Source organism: Talpa europaea, assembly GCF_964194135.1.
Source record: "Talpa europaea genome assembly, chromosome: 7".
NCBI classification, from domain to species: Eukaryota; Metazoa; Chordata; class Mammalia; order Eulipotyphla; family Talpidae; genus Talpa; species Talpa europaea.
The window spans coordinates 11,239,195-11,256,809 of record NC_140074.1 but is presented as its reverse complement, the minus strand read 5'-3'; the positions used below and the strand labels follow the sequence as shown (position 1 = coordinate 11,256,809).

Here is a 17,615-nt window from a genome sequence, read left to right as displayed (position 1 = left end):
GCTTGGAGATGGAAAAGGTAAAACCAGGCCAGGAGCCACAGTAGTTGGGCTGGTTCTGTCTGGCGGTGGCCTCTTGTCATACTTACCCTTCCCAGGGCTGGAATGATACGGCAGAGAACATCCTTTGTGGCCTTTTGTCTCTTTTCACTTGTGCGCCCACTCATACATCATCATCACTGAACTTAAAATTGATCCTCAAGAATCACAAGTTGATATCTCATTCTCAATTTGACATCTCTGCATGACAATAAATGGAAGTGCATATTTGCTACCACTGGCTCCTGAAAATGTAAAGTTTGGGGGAAACTCCTACTGGATGCCAGGCCAGACATGCCTCCTCCCCTACCCGCACCCACCGTGGGGCTTCCTTGCCTCCTTCCTAGCCACCTTCCCAAGTCCAGAGTCCCTCCCTAAAGACATGGCATTCACTCTGTATGTGGGTTATGTGCTTACTTCTGAACTCCAGTGCAGAGCCAAATCCAGACCAGCTCTGCCTCCTTCCTTCCTTCCTTCATCCCACCCAGATGGCCAGATTTCCATCAGTCTCCTTAGGAAACAATGGCTTGGGAGCCGGCTGAGCCACGCCTCTTGCTTCCTTCAATCAGCACTTCTGGGTGTCTATTACCCTGATGATTCCCTTCCCACCCACTCTGCGGCTCCCTGCACCAGTCTGACAGGGTCTGCTACAAAGCATGAAGCAGATAAGCCTAAGAAGCTGAATCTCGGGCCTCCCCGGTGGCGAAGCGGTTGAGCGCTGGGTTGCGAAGCTGCCCGCAGCCTCTACGGAGCCGGTTTGATCCCTGGCTGCTCCCCGGCCACCAGAGGAGGGTCCCACATGGTGCGCAGACCTCTCCTGCCACCCGCTGCTCCCCTCAGCAGTGTACTTCGGTCCTTCTGCCTGCTCTGCTCCCCGCTCTGGCTCTGGTGAATTCTCTCACCCTCCCGAGCTTCTGACTGTACCCAGTGCATGTATAAACAAAAACAAACAAACAAATAAATTTAAAAAAAATGCCTCTATAAAAAAGAAAAACTTTAAAAAAAAAAAAAAAAAAGAAGCTGAATCTCTTAGGCTTGTCCCTTTCTAGATACAAGGTTCCATCTGCCCTTTCAAGGAGTAGGGAGGGTCCCTGAGGTTAATCAGGTTCAAGCAAAGAAAGTCTCTGTTTCCATTTCTGTTCACTCTGGGTTATAGTCAGTCAAGGACAGTAGGCAATCAGGGGCTAGACGTGACTCAGTCTGCCTCCCAGCCATGGTGGAAGTGCCTGCCTGCAGAGGCTACACGTCAGGCCTTTGAGAAGCCAAGTCACCTCTGGGCAATCTTATCCCAGAAGCCTGCTCCTTGGCACACCCTGTCTGGAAGATAGTAGCCTGAGTGCTGCTTACACCCCTAGTGAAGGCTTCCAGGGTGGCCTTGGAGGAGGGAGGTACATGTTCCTTTCTATTTTGAGCACTAACTCACACATCCATTCTAGAAGAAATCATGAAAGGACCCAGTTCAGCCAATTAGTTAGAAAGCCATACATTTGACCAGAATGATGGTAAAAGGCTAGGTCAGAAACTGAAACATGAAACACTCTTTCAGTCAACAAAGGATTCTAGTTTCCCTTTATCAAAGTGCTATTGGGGGGAAAAAAAACCCACAGCGGCTCCTTGCCACCACCAGTTTATTTGCATTCATCAAAGCAGTTTGTATGGAAAAGTATTCACTGGTAGGTGAGTGCTTCTCACTTTTGAGGTTGTGGGGGCAGTGTCACTCTGCTCTCTGGTTTTGCAGGACTCCTGGATCCTCTATAATCCAAGAATGCAACTTCAGTAGTAGAGCAAAGGAAAACAGCAGCCTTCTCCCCTATAAGCACTTCCTGAGGACAAGAGGTACATAGGTCCTCAAATCTCCTGAGGTGGTGATGGTCCCTCTTGCCCTCCAGATGTCCATGCCAGAAACTTAGGAGTCATCCTTGACTTGCTACTCTTCCACCCCACCTCCGAACAGTTACCACACCCTGTCTATTCCTCTTTAGTAGCCGCTGTTTATGTCCCCTCCTCTCTTTCTGCTCTAGGGTAGACTTTCATCATCTCTTGCCTAGATTATTATACACACCTCACATTAGTTACCCAACCTCCAATCTCACCTTCTCCAATCTCTCATCCACCACTTTTGTTACTTCCTCATAATTTCTGCCTGGAACTCTTGCCCCATCTCATCGTAAGGGTCTGTCAAGCTTCTAGTCCTCTTGTAAAGGACAGTTTAGCAAGGTCAGCTCTGTGAAGTGCTTGCTGACCACTTGATGAGAGCCCCTCCTGCTGTCCTTTGGTCCTGCTGGACCTGGTCCTTTCTTCTCTTGCAGTGCTCATTACCCTATAGTGCCTCAATCTGTTTTGAGCACATCTGGCAGAAAGCAGGTGTTTTTTTTTTTTTTTAAGATGTATTTATTTATTTATTTATTTATACAAGCACTGGGTACAGCCAGAAGCGCGGGAGGGTGAGAGGATTCACCAGAGCCAGAGCGGGGAACAGAACAGGCAGACTGACAAAATACACTGCTGAAGGGAGCAGCGGGCGCAACAGGAGAGGTCTGCACACCATGTGGGATCCTCGCCGATGGCCGGGGATCGAACCAGCGCTGCAGAGGCTGCGGGCAGATTCGCAGCCCAGTGCTCAACTGCTGCGCCACCAGGGGAGGCCCAGAAGGCAGGTTCTTAATGTTTGCTCATTGAGAAGAGAAGGGAGGAGCTGAAGGTCTGAGCAAACCAGATTCTCACTTTACAATATAGGAAGAAAGTGGGGGTGCCTTTTCCTAGAATGTGAGAAACACTTCTGGGTCATGAACCACAGGAACGAATCTATCCTTGAATCAAAAAGTCATGTGACTGAGACAACTTGGAGCTCCCAGATCATAGAATCTTCCATAGCCACTTCTGATTATCTTCACAGCATTTTCTCTGCCATTTTTAGGAGTCACTGAATTAGTATCCTGGCCATTCCCATGCTTGGGTGTCAGGATGCAGGAGAATCTAAAATGCCATTCCAAGCTCACATGGTCAAAATGTCAGGACCTCAGCATTCCTAATCTTCTCCCAAGGGAAGTGTACACTTTCTGGGGAACACCCGCCATTGATCTCCACTCTTTCCTGACATATATTTAAAATCTTCCTGTAGCCCCTTGAACCCACCCTTCTCCTGCTGCCCAGGAGAATTGGAATTGAGCATATTGTCATGAAGTAAACAAATGACTTAATGGATAACCTAGGTTTCAGGGAGACCAGACTAGCATTTCTCTCAAGCATACAGATACCCTGTCTGGTGCCACATGCCTTTTTTTTCCTTTTTTTTTCTTTTGGTCTCTTTGGTCTCTGCACAGGAGGCAGAGTATTTTACCTGACACAATTGAGTGCTTAAAAGTTCCATTTGTATTTTTGCAACAACTATTTCTCTTCAATTGCAGCTGAAGAGAAGACATAGCCTGTGAGACTGCACTCACCAGTCTAGCAGACAGACAACCAGGCCAGAGAGCTATCCCTGCCGTTCACACAAACAATAGCCCAAATTCAACCCAATTGCTCAACAGAGCACCCTGGATAGCTGGGAGTTTCCAGAAGTCTATGAGGTGTGTCCCACAGATCAGAACTGGCAGCGTTTGTTTTTGGTTTGTTTTTTTTTTTTTTTTTTTTTTGGAATATCTGTGCAAGAAAAACTCAGGGTTATCTAGGAGATAGACACAGAGGAGTGGAGCCCAGAGGCTTGGTCTCCAAGAGGAGCTCTAATTTCTTTCATAAGAAAACAGGAAGAGACCCTGGGGAGCTCTCAGGGATAGGCCTAGGCCTGGTTCAGCTGTGGAGATGCAGCCAGGCCAATTAAATAATTGGCGAGATGGGGAAACAAGGGAGGCCACTCCCTTCAGGCAATCTCCCACCCCAGACAGGAGGTTCCATGCAGCTGTGGCAATAGCAACAACAGAGCAGGGAACTCTTCCTCTTCCTCCCACTAGCTGAGAACTATTGCTTAAATTAGCACCCTGGAAACACCCAGATCTGCTGGCTGTGCCTTCTCTCTCAGCCCCTGCCACAACCTTAGGCCTCTCTTTCAAGCTTGAGTTTCTCTTTTAAATAAATAACAATAATAATAAAAGATGCTCTCTCCGTACAGCTCATCTTGCCAGGTATGAATGACCACTGGATTTTTCCCACCATTGTGGGGCAGAAGGTTATTTGATGATGGAACCCATGTGATAGGTGTCTATTAGCATTGACTGGTCCAGAGGGGCAGAGAGAGCTCCTACTCCACCTTCAGAGAGCACACACTGAGAGAGTGAGCAAGAACAGCAAACCTCTGCTGACCTGGGAGCTGAACAGGAGGGCAGGGCCTTATCTAGGTCTGTGTTGCTGTGTTCTCAAGTGCCTAGTATGTATCTGGAACAGAGCAGTTGCTCAATAAATATCTGGTGAAATAATTTGCTGAATCAATGGTATCAGGTCACTAGAATGTTCTTTGGAAGAATGAGGAGCTATTGTTTAAAGTTTATTTATTTTTTTTAATATTTATTTATGCATCCAAGATCTGGGGTACAGGCCAGAGGTGTGAGAGGATTCACCAGAGACAGAGTGGGAAGCAGAACAGGCAGACTGACCGAAATACATTGCTGAGGGGAAGCAGCGGGCGAGTCAGGAGAGGTCTGCTGCGCCATGTGGGTAGCTCCCTAGCTGGGGATCGAACTCATGCTGCAGTGGCTGCAAATAGCTTCATAGGTTGTGTCTTAACCCCCTGCGCCACTGGGGAGGCCCTATTGTTTAAACTTTAAAAGAGATAGATTGTCTTCATTTCATGAATGGGAAAACTGAGAACAGGGTAGAGGAGACACTTCCACAAGGTCTCAGACCCAGCACAAGGTCTCACTGAATAATTGCAAAAAATGAAATAGGCCACAGCTGAGCCTGGGACCCTTGTTTTCACACTTTACCTAAAAACTCCTAAGAGCCATTTTTGCTCCTCTCCTTGGTCCTTTACTTCCCTAGGATGACACTTTGATGTCTTATGCCCCCAAATGAGACTTGGGGGAAACTCCACACCAGATTCTGCTGGTCTCAATAATGTACAGAGCATCTGATGAGTTTTTGGAAATCCTCTAGACTTCAACCTGGGAACAGGGGTCAAGAAGCATAGAGCTACAGGGCAATATCTAAGGCTTTCACTCAATCTCAACAAAATACCCTTGTGCAGAGAGGGCTCCTTTAGTCTACAAAAAAAGGCAGGGGAGGGGTCTGAAGGCAGCCACAGCTTTTCTGATGAGTGCCGCCTTGCCATAGCACTTCTACTCCAGAGTGACACAGATTAGAAATAGCTCGAGCCTTCTCGGGCCACTACTCAGTAAAATCATCACTAAGAACTTCAGGCAACAACAGAGGCACCAAGGACAACTGGGAGAGCTTGGTTTCCCTCACCGCTTTGCCTGGATAGCTATGGCCCCTCTTCCTAGGAACCCCAGATAGAAGAGAACTATTCATTGCTTTCTTCTCCTAATCCACTTGGACCTCATTTTCCATCCATTCTCCCTGGATTCTTGATTAGATGCTTAAAACTGGAAAGGCAATCTAGTTTGACAAGTCAGGCTGACTGCAAAGGTAACCCAGAAAGGAAAGTTTTCTTAACCCAGCTCAAAGTTCTTAAAGTTCATAGGGACAGATGCCTCGCCAGGATGTTCTGCCCCTTAAATAACCCAATGATGACATCAGACTAAGAAAAAAAGTCCTGCAGCATCTCTCTCCCCAGTTTAATATTGTAGATTTCCATAAAACTTTGAGGCTTTGGCTTCTAGAACCAAGTACTCACAAAAGGGAGGAAAGACCACCTATATCTCCTGCTAGGTGTCCTCTAATTCTCTTAACCATTACCCCAAAAGGTGTGACTTTGAGTTAGTCATGAGCTACAAGGTGGGTCCCCACCAAGGTCCATCTTGGCTGCTATAATGGGCAGGTTCCTTGCCCAGGACACCACAAAGCACATCTGTCAGCCAGGGAGCCTGAGGGGAGAACCTGTTTCTCACCTCCCCACCTAACTCAGAGCTCTGGGAATCCCAGAAACTTCAGAAATCGGGGAGCTCTGCTTGGCTCCAGTTGAGTTCAGAGAGAAAAAGGCCAACACCTTTAGCCTCACGGCCTATCCTGCCACCTTCCAGCTGCCCCTCAAATTCCAAGGGAGAAAGGAGAAGGAAACTCGCCCCTTCCTCCTGTCCCTATACCAGCTGGCTAGGCCTCAGCATCTCCAGCCCTACCTACAACCAGGCAGGCAGGACGGTCAGGGTACCTCCTCCCCCGCAGCAGTGGCCAGGGGCATGGTCTCCCCGAGGCCTGGGCTGCGTGCGCCGAGTCGCCCCCCCTCTTCCATCCCCTCCGTGCAGTGCCGGTACGATGACATCATTCCTCCCTGACTCCCCGCGCGCGGACGGGCGGCAGGATCGGCACCCAGCGAGGCCTCGAAGCACGTAGGCCTAGGATGCGGGGGCTTGTCTGAACGGGTGGGCACCGGCGGCTCCGGAGGGCCCCGCCCCTCTCCGCTGGTTCCCCAGCTCTCTCATTGGCGCCCCCAGATTCTCCATCTCGTGGTCGCGCTCCCTCCTCAGACCTGGTCCCCCAGCCCAGACTGCTGCGCTCTCCTCCTCCACACCCAGCGCATCGGTGGGCAGGCCCCTGCCCTAAATAAGCCCATTTCCAGCCCCTCCCGGCCCTGCCCCCGCCCGGAGCATCGCAGGCCTCTGGGGCTGAATTAAATGCCTCCCCCCGTCCTCCCTGCCCCCCAGCCCAGCCCCCGGCCCTCCTCCAGGGTGTGCACCCCTGTGCCCCCCAGGGGCCCCCCGACGGCGCTCCCGAGCCTCGCTCGGCCTGCTCCTGCGGACGGCGCCCTCCGACCTTCCAGGCCGCTCCGCCGCGCGCCTCTCGCGCCCCCTTCTGCCTCCCCCTCCCCGGGATGCCGCCCGCGGCCCTCAGCCCTCAGGACGCGGCCCTCACGCGCCGTCCCCGGGCCCCGCGCCCCGCGGCCCCCTCAGGCGGCGCCCGCTCCCGGCCCGGGCCTGCCCGCCGCCCGCCCCCTCACCAGCGGCTGCATCTCCGAGTGCGCGGTGGGCACCTGGAACCGGTCGATCTCCTCCATCATGGTGCCGGCGGGCGGGCGGGCCGGGGGCCGGGCGCTGCCGGGGACGCCGACGGGACCGCGCGGGGCGGCGGCCCCAGGAGCCGGGGCGGGGGTGCAGAGTAGGCCGCCCGGGACGACAGCGGAGCCGGTACCGGGGGGGACGCGGGGAGGGAGGCTCGCTGGCGGGCGGAGGCCGGCGGGACGCCGTGGGCTCGCCTCGCGCTGCCGCGGCTGTGACCCGGCGGAGCCGCAGGTCTCGCCTCGCCTCCTCCTCAGGCGCCGCCGCCTCCTGTCAGCAGCTCAGCCACTGCGGTGACTCGGCAACTCCACTTCCGGGTCCGGGACACCGCCTGGGCCTGCATTATTCATGAGGGGGCGGGGCCTGGGCGCCCCAGCCCCTCCCACTTGCGGGAGTTCCGAGGACGCGCGGCCGCGGGTCCTATTATTCTGGAGGAGGCGGGACTTAACGGAGCTGGAGGTTCCCGGCGCGCCCAGCCCCGCCCCCTCTCGGACGCGGGAGGGGGCGTCGGGGGCGTCAGAGCGCCTGCGCCCTCCTGCCGGTTGGTTGCTAGGTAACCGCGTCAGGGAGGAGCCGAATTCCTCCCACTAGGGTGCGGGGACCCACAACGACGGTTGTCCCCAAAGAACCCTTGCGACTGGAAATTGAAGGGAAAGAGAATCCGGATTTTTCTGTGCGTGGCCGAGAGGACGCCAAAACCTTTGTCCTCAGGCGGGGGAGCGTTTGGGAGGCGCTCCAGGTGTTGAGGGGCTTCCTGCTGCTTCTAAGATGCCTCCGAAACCGACACCTTATAAGCAGGTAACACACGCTCCGACAGGCCCTCTCCCGGCCACCTCCGACCCTCCCCACCAGCGATCACTGATCATCCTGTCCTACTGATTCTTCTTCTCCTGTCCTTGTTACCCCACAACCTTCTCTCTCCTTGTGACCCCCAGCCCGTGTTCCCACTGACCTCTAGTCTTGCCCTGCTCTCTCTCACTGACCCTAGCCTTCTCTCCCACACTGCCCCTGACCCGTTGTTTCCTTCCTGACTTTCTCTTGTCCTTTCTTCACCATCCATTCTTTCACTCCACCCTACAGACCCATCCTGACCACCCAGTCTCCCAAGCCTCCTGCCCCCACTCCCACTCATACATTCCTCATTGCCCTCATGTGCTTGTCCTGAAAAAAAAATTTTTCAGCCCTTTGCTGTGTGTGCAGCTCTGGGCTAGCTGTGCCTTGCCCTTTGGGAGTCCCCAGAGGGAGTACAAGAGAATTCACTGTATAGGAAACACAGAAACACGAAACACAGAAACATGAAACACAGAAACACGAAACACAGAAACACGAAACACAGGGATTTGGTGGAGATTTCTGTGATGGGAGACTTGAGAAGAGAGAGGGGTCAGGTTAAGAAGAAAAGGAGCGAGACCTCTTTCCTTTCCCTGCCCCCCACCATTTATGCACTGCACACTTCAAACACTAATCCCCCACTCTTTCTTATATGTCTCTCATTTCTGTGAGCCCCTGGTCCACTCTTGTAACTCACTCGGCTATGTGAACATTGTTTCTTCATGCCACCTAGCCAGATGTCATCCCTTCTCACAGGAAACCCAAGAGTCATTCCCTTACCCTCACAACGCAGAGTTCTGCTTTCCTCCCCAACAGCACCCTGAAAGGAAAGTCCCAGATTCTTGAGGAGCCCTCTATGGTGAAGCCACTCAGTCCTTCAAGAATCACTTTTCCCACCCGCTTTATAAATTACCATCCTGGGACGAATATGCAGTTCCTGGCTCTGTGAGGCAGATCTATTTATTTATTCTAAATCTCCCTCACTCGGGCCTAGGTGTTTGGGGCTTTAGTGAGCAAATCTGTGTCTGTACGGTTGTGGCTTCGCATACTTTGGTCTGGCTTCCTCCGCATTAGCCTTTGCTGCTTTACTCTTTCCCCTGGCCTTCCACAGCACCTTTCCTCAATCTCTACAACCATGGGAGGCTGCACGTTCCACACAATAAGTCCTAATTGTATATTAGGGTTGAGCTGTGTTTTGAAGCTCATGAACTTCAATACATGCTTGGACCTACTTGTTCTTCTTCATTTACATGCAGTTTATTTGTGATTCTTCATTACAGAGGTCCAGTTTATATGCAATGAAATGGATCATTTTAGTTGCACGTGTTGACAAATTTTGGCAAATTTATACACATGTGAACCATCTCCATAGTTAAGATACAGGACATCTCTTCTATCCCCAAAAGTTCCCTTGTGCCTCATCTATCAATTCTCCTTAACCCCAGGTTACCCCTGATCTGTTTTCTGTCACTACAGATTAGATTTATCTTTTTTAGCACTTGCAGTTTGAACTGGCTTGGTAATCAGTCTCCAACACATTTAGGAAGCAGAGCAACCTGGATTAAACCTAGATGTTTGTCCCCTACACATATCAGCCCCCCAGAGGGAAGGGTTATTTTACCATAGTGTAAATATTGGTGTGTGAGGTATGAGTAAAGGTTGGGTTGGGTTAGGATGTCTTTGTCACCCCCCTTGTAAACCAGATATAGGACAACCTAGAGATGTTTCAGAAGTTGTCCCCGTCCTCAGTTCAGTGGGGGAGACAGAGCATAGGCATACAGAGATAAAGGAGTGGGGGGACCCCTGGGCTGAGAGAGAAAGAGACATGCAAGTTGAAGCTGCAGAAGAACTTCAAGGAGAAGGTGGGTAGCACTGAGATGCTTGCAGTGGACAGGGACAATCAGGCTTGGGTATGCTAGGGGATAGAGAAGAGGCTGAACTCTTTGTTCATGTTGCCCCTTTGTTCTCAGAATAAAGTCCTTAAAGTCCAGCCTGCTTGGTATGGCCTTGCATGGTCTAGCTTTACTACCCACCTGACTTTGGATATCACCATTGCTCTATGTATACACTGAACTGCCCTTGTTTCCCAAAAGGTGACATCTATACTTTCTCCCCTAGCCCTTTCGAACTGCTGTTTCCTCCGCCTGCTTGGTATAGTCTTTTCTGTCTGCTGCCAGCTGCTCTGTGCTACCCAGCCTCAAATCTCTCCTTCATGTCCTGGTCATACATTAGGTCTCAGCTTAGCCATCCTGTTTTCCTACCAGGGATTAAGCCCCCTTCTAGAGTCAGGATAAAGTGATATTTCCCTAGACTATAAAACCTGTGATGGCAAGGTCATGTCTGTCTCATTCATTGTTGATTCTCTGTATCCAGCACAATGCCTGAGAAAAGTTATAAGTTAAATACAAATTTCAAATGCCTGGAGCTATTCTTTGGAAATTTTTATCTAAATGTGTTTGAAGGATAGGAAGGGATGAGCCTGAGATGGGAAGACTAGTAGGGAGTGATAACAAGGAAATATCACTGTAAAAGCATGTTTTCCTGGGTTCATATTTATCTCTGCTTTGGCAGTAGATTATAAATGATTCAAATTTGAATGACATACACCATGCTTTAAGAGCTGGTTGTTAGAGGTGAAGAGATCAAAAATTCTGCTGCTGGAAATATTCATTGTCATTCAACAATAATTTATTGAGCGCCTGCTATGTGCCAGGTACTGTTCTAGGTATTGGTGATACAGGAACAAAGAAAGTCCCTGCTCTCATGACATTTATCTATTAGCGGAGGTAGATTGTCTATAAACAAATAAAATAGCTTATCAGGTGGTGATAGGTATCAAGGAGAAATATAAAGCAGGAAGGTGGACTAGGGAGCTTAGGAAACCAGAAGGTTCTGATGTAAATAGGGTAGTCAAGGAAAACCTCACAGAAATGACCTTTGAAAAATATCTGAAGGAACTGAAAGAGTTAGCTATGTGGTGTCTGGAGAAAAACATCCCAGACAGAGGGCAAAGCAAGAAAAAAGTTCCTGAGATGGGAGCTTGTTGCACATGTTCTGGATCATCAAGGAAGGGAGGGGGAAATGGCAGAGAGTGCACCCCTGTGTCCCATAGGGTTAATCAAATAACCCATGGCATATTAAGTTGATCATAATGGCGCTCCATGAATCATAATTTGTAATTAAAATGCATGAATGTCAGGCATCATAAACCATGACCAGCTCAAAACATCACTGGTAATGCCCCAATAACAAATTGTCCTTCCTGAAAATTGTGAGAATTCCAACTGACTGCATGCGTATATGTGCAAGAGAAGCTTTGCAACATTGCCAAACATTGCCTGGCAGCCAGACTTCTTAGTAGAGAACTGAATTAGAGTCTTCTGTGAATTCCAGTTAAAAGCTAATTTTAGTTTATGACTAACAAAGTTTAGTACTCCTTTATAATTCAGTTGGTTACCATAAAAAAAAATCAAAGTCTGGAATTTTGCATGATTCTCCTGTAAGAGCCAAATAAAAGGCCTGTGTTCTCAGATCGTTTTGTGCTCTTTCAAGAGGCCGTTCTGGGACTATACTTTAGAAATATTGATGTTGATGAGAGATGACTAGGGTAGGGGTGCGTGGGTCTAAAGCCAGAAGAGAGACATAGACTATTCAGAGATTTTTAGCCTGGTGACTGGGCCTGGGGCCCATGGAAGAAAGGACAGGAGGAGGTGAGGCGAATCTAAGCAAAGCTTATATGTTTCTTTATGTCCAAAGTAAGAAGGTATCTTCATGTCTTGACTTTTCTTTTCAGTGTCATCCTTACCTGTTATCGTCTTCAAGCTTTCGGTACGAACTTTTGCCTCTTTACCTCCCAAATATTTCTTGGATCAAACCACATTTTTCGTATTCTTTGCCACCTCCCTAACCCAACCTACAGTTATTTCTCACCCACAGGGCTACAAAAGCCTTGTAGCTGGTGTTCCCCTCTTTCATGCATGCCCCTTCTAGGCCATTCTCTATTCTGTATCAAGCGCTCTTTTCAAGCTGTCTATCTGATTATGTCATCCCCCACTAAGAAACCTTCCATGACTTCCATTATTGTTAGGATAAGGGCCAAATTTTTATTTTTTTTTAAGATTTATTTATTTATACAAGAACTGGGATACAGGCCAGATGGTGGGGAGGGTGAGAGGATTCACCAGAGACAGAGCAGGGGAGCAGAACAGGCAGACTGACTGAAATACACTGCTGAGGGGAGCAGCGGGCAAGACAGGAGAGGTCTGCTGCACCAAGTGGGACCCTCGCAGGCGCTGCAGGCTGCAGACAGCTTCACAGCGCAGCGCTCAACCGCCTGCGCCACCAGGGGAGGAGGGGCCAAATTTTAAATAACCCTTCAGGGCATGAGTAGGTTGATGCTTGCTTGGGTCTCTAAGCCTTAACAAGTACTACTATTTCCCTGTCACTGCCACACTTACTTTAGTTTTATGTACTGTCTGCTCTATCTTCACACCCTTCCTCACACAGGTACTTACTCCTACAATTTCACCTCACATATCAATCCCCTCAGTTCACTTCAGTGCCCCCGTCCTGTTAATGAAGATAGGGTTAAGTTTCCTCTATAATACAGTCTCGTTGTTCTTGTTCCTTTCTTTCATTGTATGCATCATATGTAGTTGCTCACTATTTGTGTAATTACTTGATTATTGTATGCCGCTCCCATTAGACTATGAACTCCTTAAGAGTATGACTTATGGATGTTTTTGTTCATATCTGTACTCTCAGCTCCCAACACAGTGCCCATCAGGTCAACAGCCTTCAATGGACTGATTATTGAATGAATGATGGAATGTGGTTGGGGAGGTAGCATAGGGTATAGAAGCAACTGGTGGGAGCTCCTAACTGCTAGGAGGAAGACTTCTAGGAGGAACAGCAACTTTTAAGGTTTAGACAGAGGAAGAAGAGTCCAAACTATAGGATAACAGTGGTCGTAGAAGTTAGAAAACAACAAGGAATAAGAATGTCCTAGAAGCCAAAGAGTGTATTTATAGTGAGTTTTATAGAGTACATGGTCAGCTATATCGCATGTTGCTTCTAATGGGCCAATGATAATGAGGACTACTATAACCCTTAAATTTAATAATGAGGAAGTCATTTGGGAGCTTGGAAAAACAATTTCAGAGGTAAAAGATTGAATTGAGCTATTTACATGGCAGTAAAAACCATATAAATCAGGAATTTTAAGAGATGAAAGATCTGAAAATATTGAATACCAAGGGAAAGGACCCATGCATAGAGAGAGAAATTGAAGATGAAGGAGACAGACATAATAATGACTAGAGGGAAGTCTCTGAGAAGGTAAGAGTGGATCAGCTGTGGACAGGAGAAGGAACACTTTGTAACAGGAGAGGACAAAGAAGGAAGGGATGGATACATGTGATGATAATTTAGAAGTTTAGTGGCAGGAAGTTGAGAGTTTTCTCTTCTCTCCCTTAGTGTTATGGAATTCCTTCTGGAAGTGATAACTAGAAAACAAATTTTGCCAATGGCTGTTCCATTTTGTTATGATTATAGTCATGCTATTTTCAGAGTTATGGTCTGAGGTTTGTCATGCACAATTATCAGATTACAAAACAGCTGTGAGCATTTGAGGCCAGAACTTGGTCTCCTCCCCTGTTTATGGTGGAGCCTAGCACATTGTTAATACTCAGTGCACGCCAGGTACTCGAATAATAATGGCAGAGAGCTTTTGTGCTTATCCCTGGGCTTTGCAGCCTGCAAGCTGATGCTCAAGAGTAATTTGGTTCCAGCTGTGAGTGAACCACACAAAAGTGTTTTCTGCCAGTTAGAAATTTGTATGAAGGGTTCAATCTTCCCAATAGCTAAGGACTGACAGAGTTGGATGGAACAAACAATCAAAGAACACAACTGTCAATCAAACTTTGATTTCATGGCTTTGTGTCACACAACACTTTGCCCTGCTCATGAAGTCACTGGATTCTGGTATGTATATCCTTCATAAACTTACCTCCCAGATTTGAGAACTCTGAAAGTGGGACCAGCTCAACCTTTGTTCTTCCTTAGCTATCATCCTGGGATATGGCACATAGTACATGTTTAATAAATGGGGGATGAATGAATAATGAATTCGTTGATGAGCAAATAAATGAATGACAGAAAGATATGTAATACAATACTCTGAACACTATTTTCTTTCTGACCACCAGAAGAAGCAGCTTATACCCCTTTTATCCCCGCTAAACAGCCTAATTCTGTTAATAATTATGTGAAGTATTAAGCTAATTTTCCTAGTTTTCTTTTTACTTCACATCCATTTTCCCATTTCGTTATTTTTTCCCATATTTTATATATTTGTTCAGAAATCTTGCTTTGGAACAAATCGGAATATAAATGGATAGAAAAGTCTGCATTATAGACCTGTGGTTCCAAGCCTCCATATCTATGTTAGTGATCTTGTTCCCTCTGTCTACAATGCCCAAGTCTTTCTTCTACCTCCAATACTTTTTGGGCCTTGCAAACTCTAACTCATATATATATATATATATATATATATATATATATATATATAAATCTATATATATAAATAAATCTATATATATAAATAAATCTATCATATATATATGATAGATTTATTTATGCATACAAGAACTGGGGTAGGGGGTGAGAGAACTCAGCAGAGACAGAGTGGGGAACAGAACAGGCAGATTGACTGAAGTACACTGCTGAGGGGAGCAGCGGGCAAGTCAGGAGAGGTCTGCTTCACTATGTGGGTAGCTCCCTCGCTGGGGATCGAACTCATGCTGCAGTGGCTGAGGACAGCTTCATAGGTTGCGTCTTAACCTCTTGTGCCACCACATATATTTTAATTAAGTTCTTTAAATTGCAAAGAACAGAGGTTCACTCAAGTTACCTCAACTAAAAGAGGGGTGGGTGAAAGGGGAGGAGGAGGAGGGGTATGTGAGGGGTTGTAGTGAGTATTATAAATACACACATAGCCTAGAATTGGAATTGGAAAACTGCTGGTTCTGAAACAGGTGTAGGTACTAATTACTTTTTCCATCTCTCTCATAGACTCTCTATATCTACTCACAGCTGCTTTTCATTCTCTGTTCTCATTTCCCCATTAACCAATTTTTCGGTAGTTTTTCAAATCCCTTTTAACTTTATTGGGTCTCTAACTTATCATGGCCACTCTGGTCTTTCTCTATTTTACAAGATTTGTCTATTCTGATCCCCTCTCTATCTCTGGTAAATCCTTTCACCCCCTGCACCTCTGCCCTATCCCTCAGTTCTTTTATGCATAAATAAATTAAAAAAATAATAATAATAATAAATGAATAAAACACATAGCAATATCCTACAAATCCTCAAATATTTAAAAGTTAAAGAATACACTTCTAAATAACCCTTATGTAAAAAAAAAAAAGCTCATTGGAAATTTAAAAAATATTTTTAATTTAATGGCAATGAAAATATACCATCACAAACTGTGGGATGCTCTAAAGTTGTGCTTAATGGAAATGTGTGGCTTTAAATGTTTATTTTAGAAAAAAAGAAAGATTTAAAATCAATGTTCTGGGGAGAAGCACTATGGACTATGGTGGAGGGCTATGAGCATCTTGGTAGTGGGTGTGGTGAGGTAACAACACTTGACAGGGGTGAACCCATACCTTTAAATCATATACAGTGTTGTAAACCAATTTAACATCAATAAAAATAAATAGCCCCCCCACACCCCCCATACAGAATAAACTAAATGGCATGATTGAACATCTAAAACAAATTCTAATTTTTTAATTAAATAAATCATTTAGAAATAAATGTTCTAAATTTCTATCTTAAGAAAATGGAAAACAATAGAGCCAAAATTTATTTTCATCAATTCCATTTATCTTATTGATTTATTCACTTACTGTTTTATAGAAACAGCAAGGAAAACAATAGAGAAAATTACAAAGTCAGATCTCATCAAGGTAAAAAGAAAGCACTATAACCAATAGCATGAATGAAAACCAAGACATTACTACAGAATCTACAGACATTTAAAAGAATAATAAAGGAATACTATCAACAACTTTATGGCAATAAATTCAGTAGCTTAGATGGTATGAACAAACTTCTTGAAAAATATAGTTTACCTCAACTGATATAAAAAAAACGGAAAATATGAAGATTCCATACCTAATTAAAGAAATTGAGCTCATAATTTAAAATCTACAAAGAAAATCCAAACTCAAGTGGTGTTACTGATGAACTGTATCAAAATTGCCAGAAATAAATCTTACACAAAATCTTTCAGAAAACAGAGAAGGGAAAAGTCTCAAGTCATGTAATGCTACCATCACAGCCCTGATATAAAATCAGAGCTTTTACAAGAGAAGGAGATGATAGACCAATATCCATTGTGGACATATAAGAATAAAATCCAGCAAAATATTAGCAAATCTGGGCCTCCCCGGTGGCGCAGCGGTTGAGCGCTGGGTTGCGAAGCTGCGCACGGCCTCTGCGGCGCCGGTTCGATCCCCGGCTGCTCCCCGGCCACCGGAGGAGGGTCCCACATGGCGCGCAGACCTCTCCTGCCGCCCGCTGCTCCCCTCAGCGGTGTACTTCGGTCCTTCTGCCTGCTCTGCTCCCCGCTCTGGCTCTGGTGAATTCTCTCACCCTCCCATGCTTCTGACTGTACCCAGTGCATGTATAAACAAAAACAAACAAACAAACCAGCAAACAAATAAAGCATGCCTCTATAAAAAAAAAATATATATTAGCAAATCTGTTTGAGTAATATAAAAAGGAAGAATGTATCAAACCAAGAGAGGTTTTATCACAATAGTGCAGAGTTAGCTCAAGGTCTTCACATTACCAGAAAAAAGGAAAACAATCATATGATGAAAGATGATATAAAAATGGAAATTTTTAAAAATCATTATTATTCATGTTTTGTGTATGTGTTTATTTATCCACCATCCCTCAGACTCCACTTACCCTTTCTCCCTCACCTTTCTCTCTTTACTTCAGAAACTTCACTTGCTTTACTGGTGTCCACAAATTTTGATAATGATTTTACCTATATGTCAAATCATTTGTTATGTAGTTGTCCAATATTTGTCTTTGTCATTCTCACTTGCCCTGATGCACATAATTCCTTCAGCCAACTTGCATTTTGGTGCAAAAGGCGACAGTTGATCTTTCCTATGGCTGAATAATATTCTGTGTGTGGATATATCATATCTTCTTAATCCAGTGTTCTATCAGTGAGCACTTAGGTTGCTGTGGAACCTATTTAATTGAAAGAAAATGTTGTTATTCCTCTATTGGAACACCTGAGATTTGTAGGCTCCTTTCCAGTAAAGACTTCTTAGGACTTAGACAGTACTTTTCAACTATTCAATTAATGTCCTCATTATGGGACTCAATTGCATGGAAAACCATGATAGAGCAATAAAACAATAACAACCACAAAGGCTACCACTGTTACTTGAGGACTTATTGAGTGCTGGACTCTGAGTTGGGTGTCCTTTATTTTATATTTACAGAAACTCTAAGGAGGGCATTAATATTTTTCTTCATGTTACAGATGAGAAAATGAGGATTAGAGATGAACTATTTTGCTTAAGATCTCATTTATGCCAGAGTTAGGCATCC

The 17,615-nt window shown here is 46.2% G+C and overlaps 1 protein-coding gene across 4 annotated transcripts in view; it reads right to left on the bottom strand.

Annotated features, from left to right (window-relative positions):
* The window catches only part of FAM219A (family with sequence similarity 219 member A), a gene marked incomplete at both ends in the record, with an annotated part of 45,491 nt that extends 38,347 nt beyond the window's left edge, over positions 1–7,144 (bottom strand). For all 4 annotated transcript variants that reach the window (XM_084236579.1, XM_084236580.1, XM_084236581.1 and 1 more), the window contains one exon: positions 7,085–7,144. In XM_084236579.1, the coding sequence (XP_084092705.1) occupies positions 7,085–7,144 (60 nt within the window). The remainder of the gene's footprint in view (positions 1–7,084) is intronic.
* Positions 7,145–17,615: the final 10,471 nt, after the last annotated feature.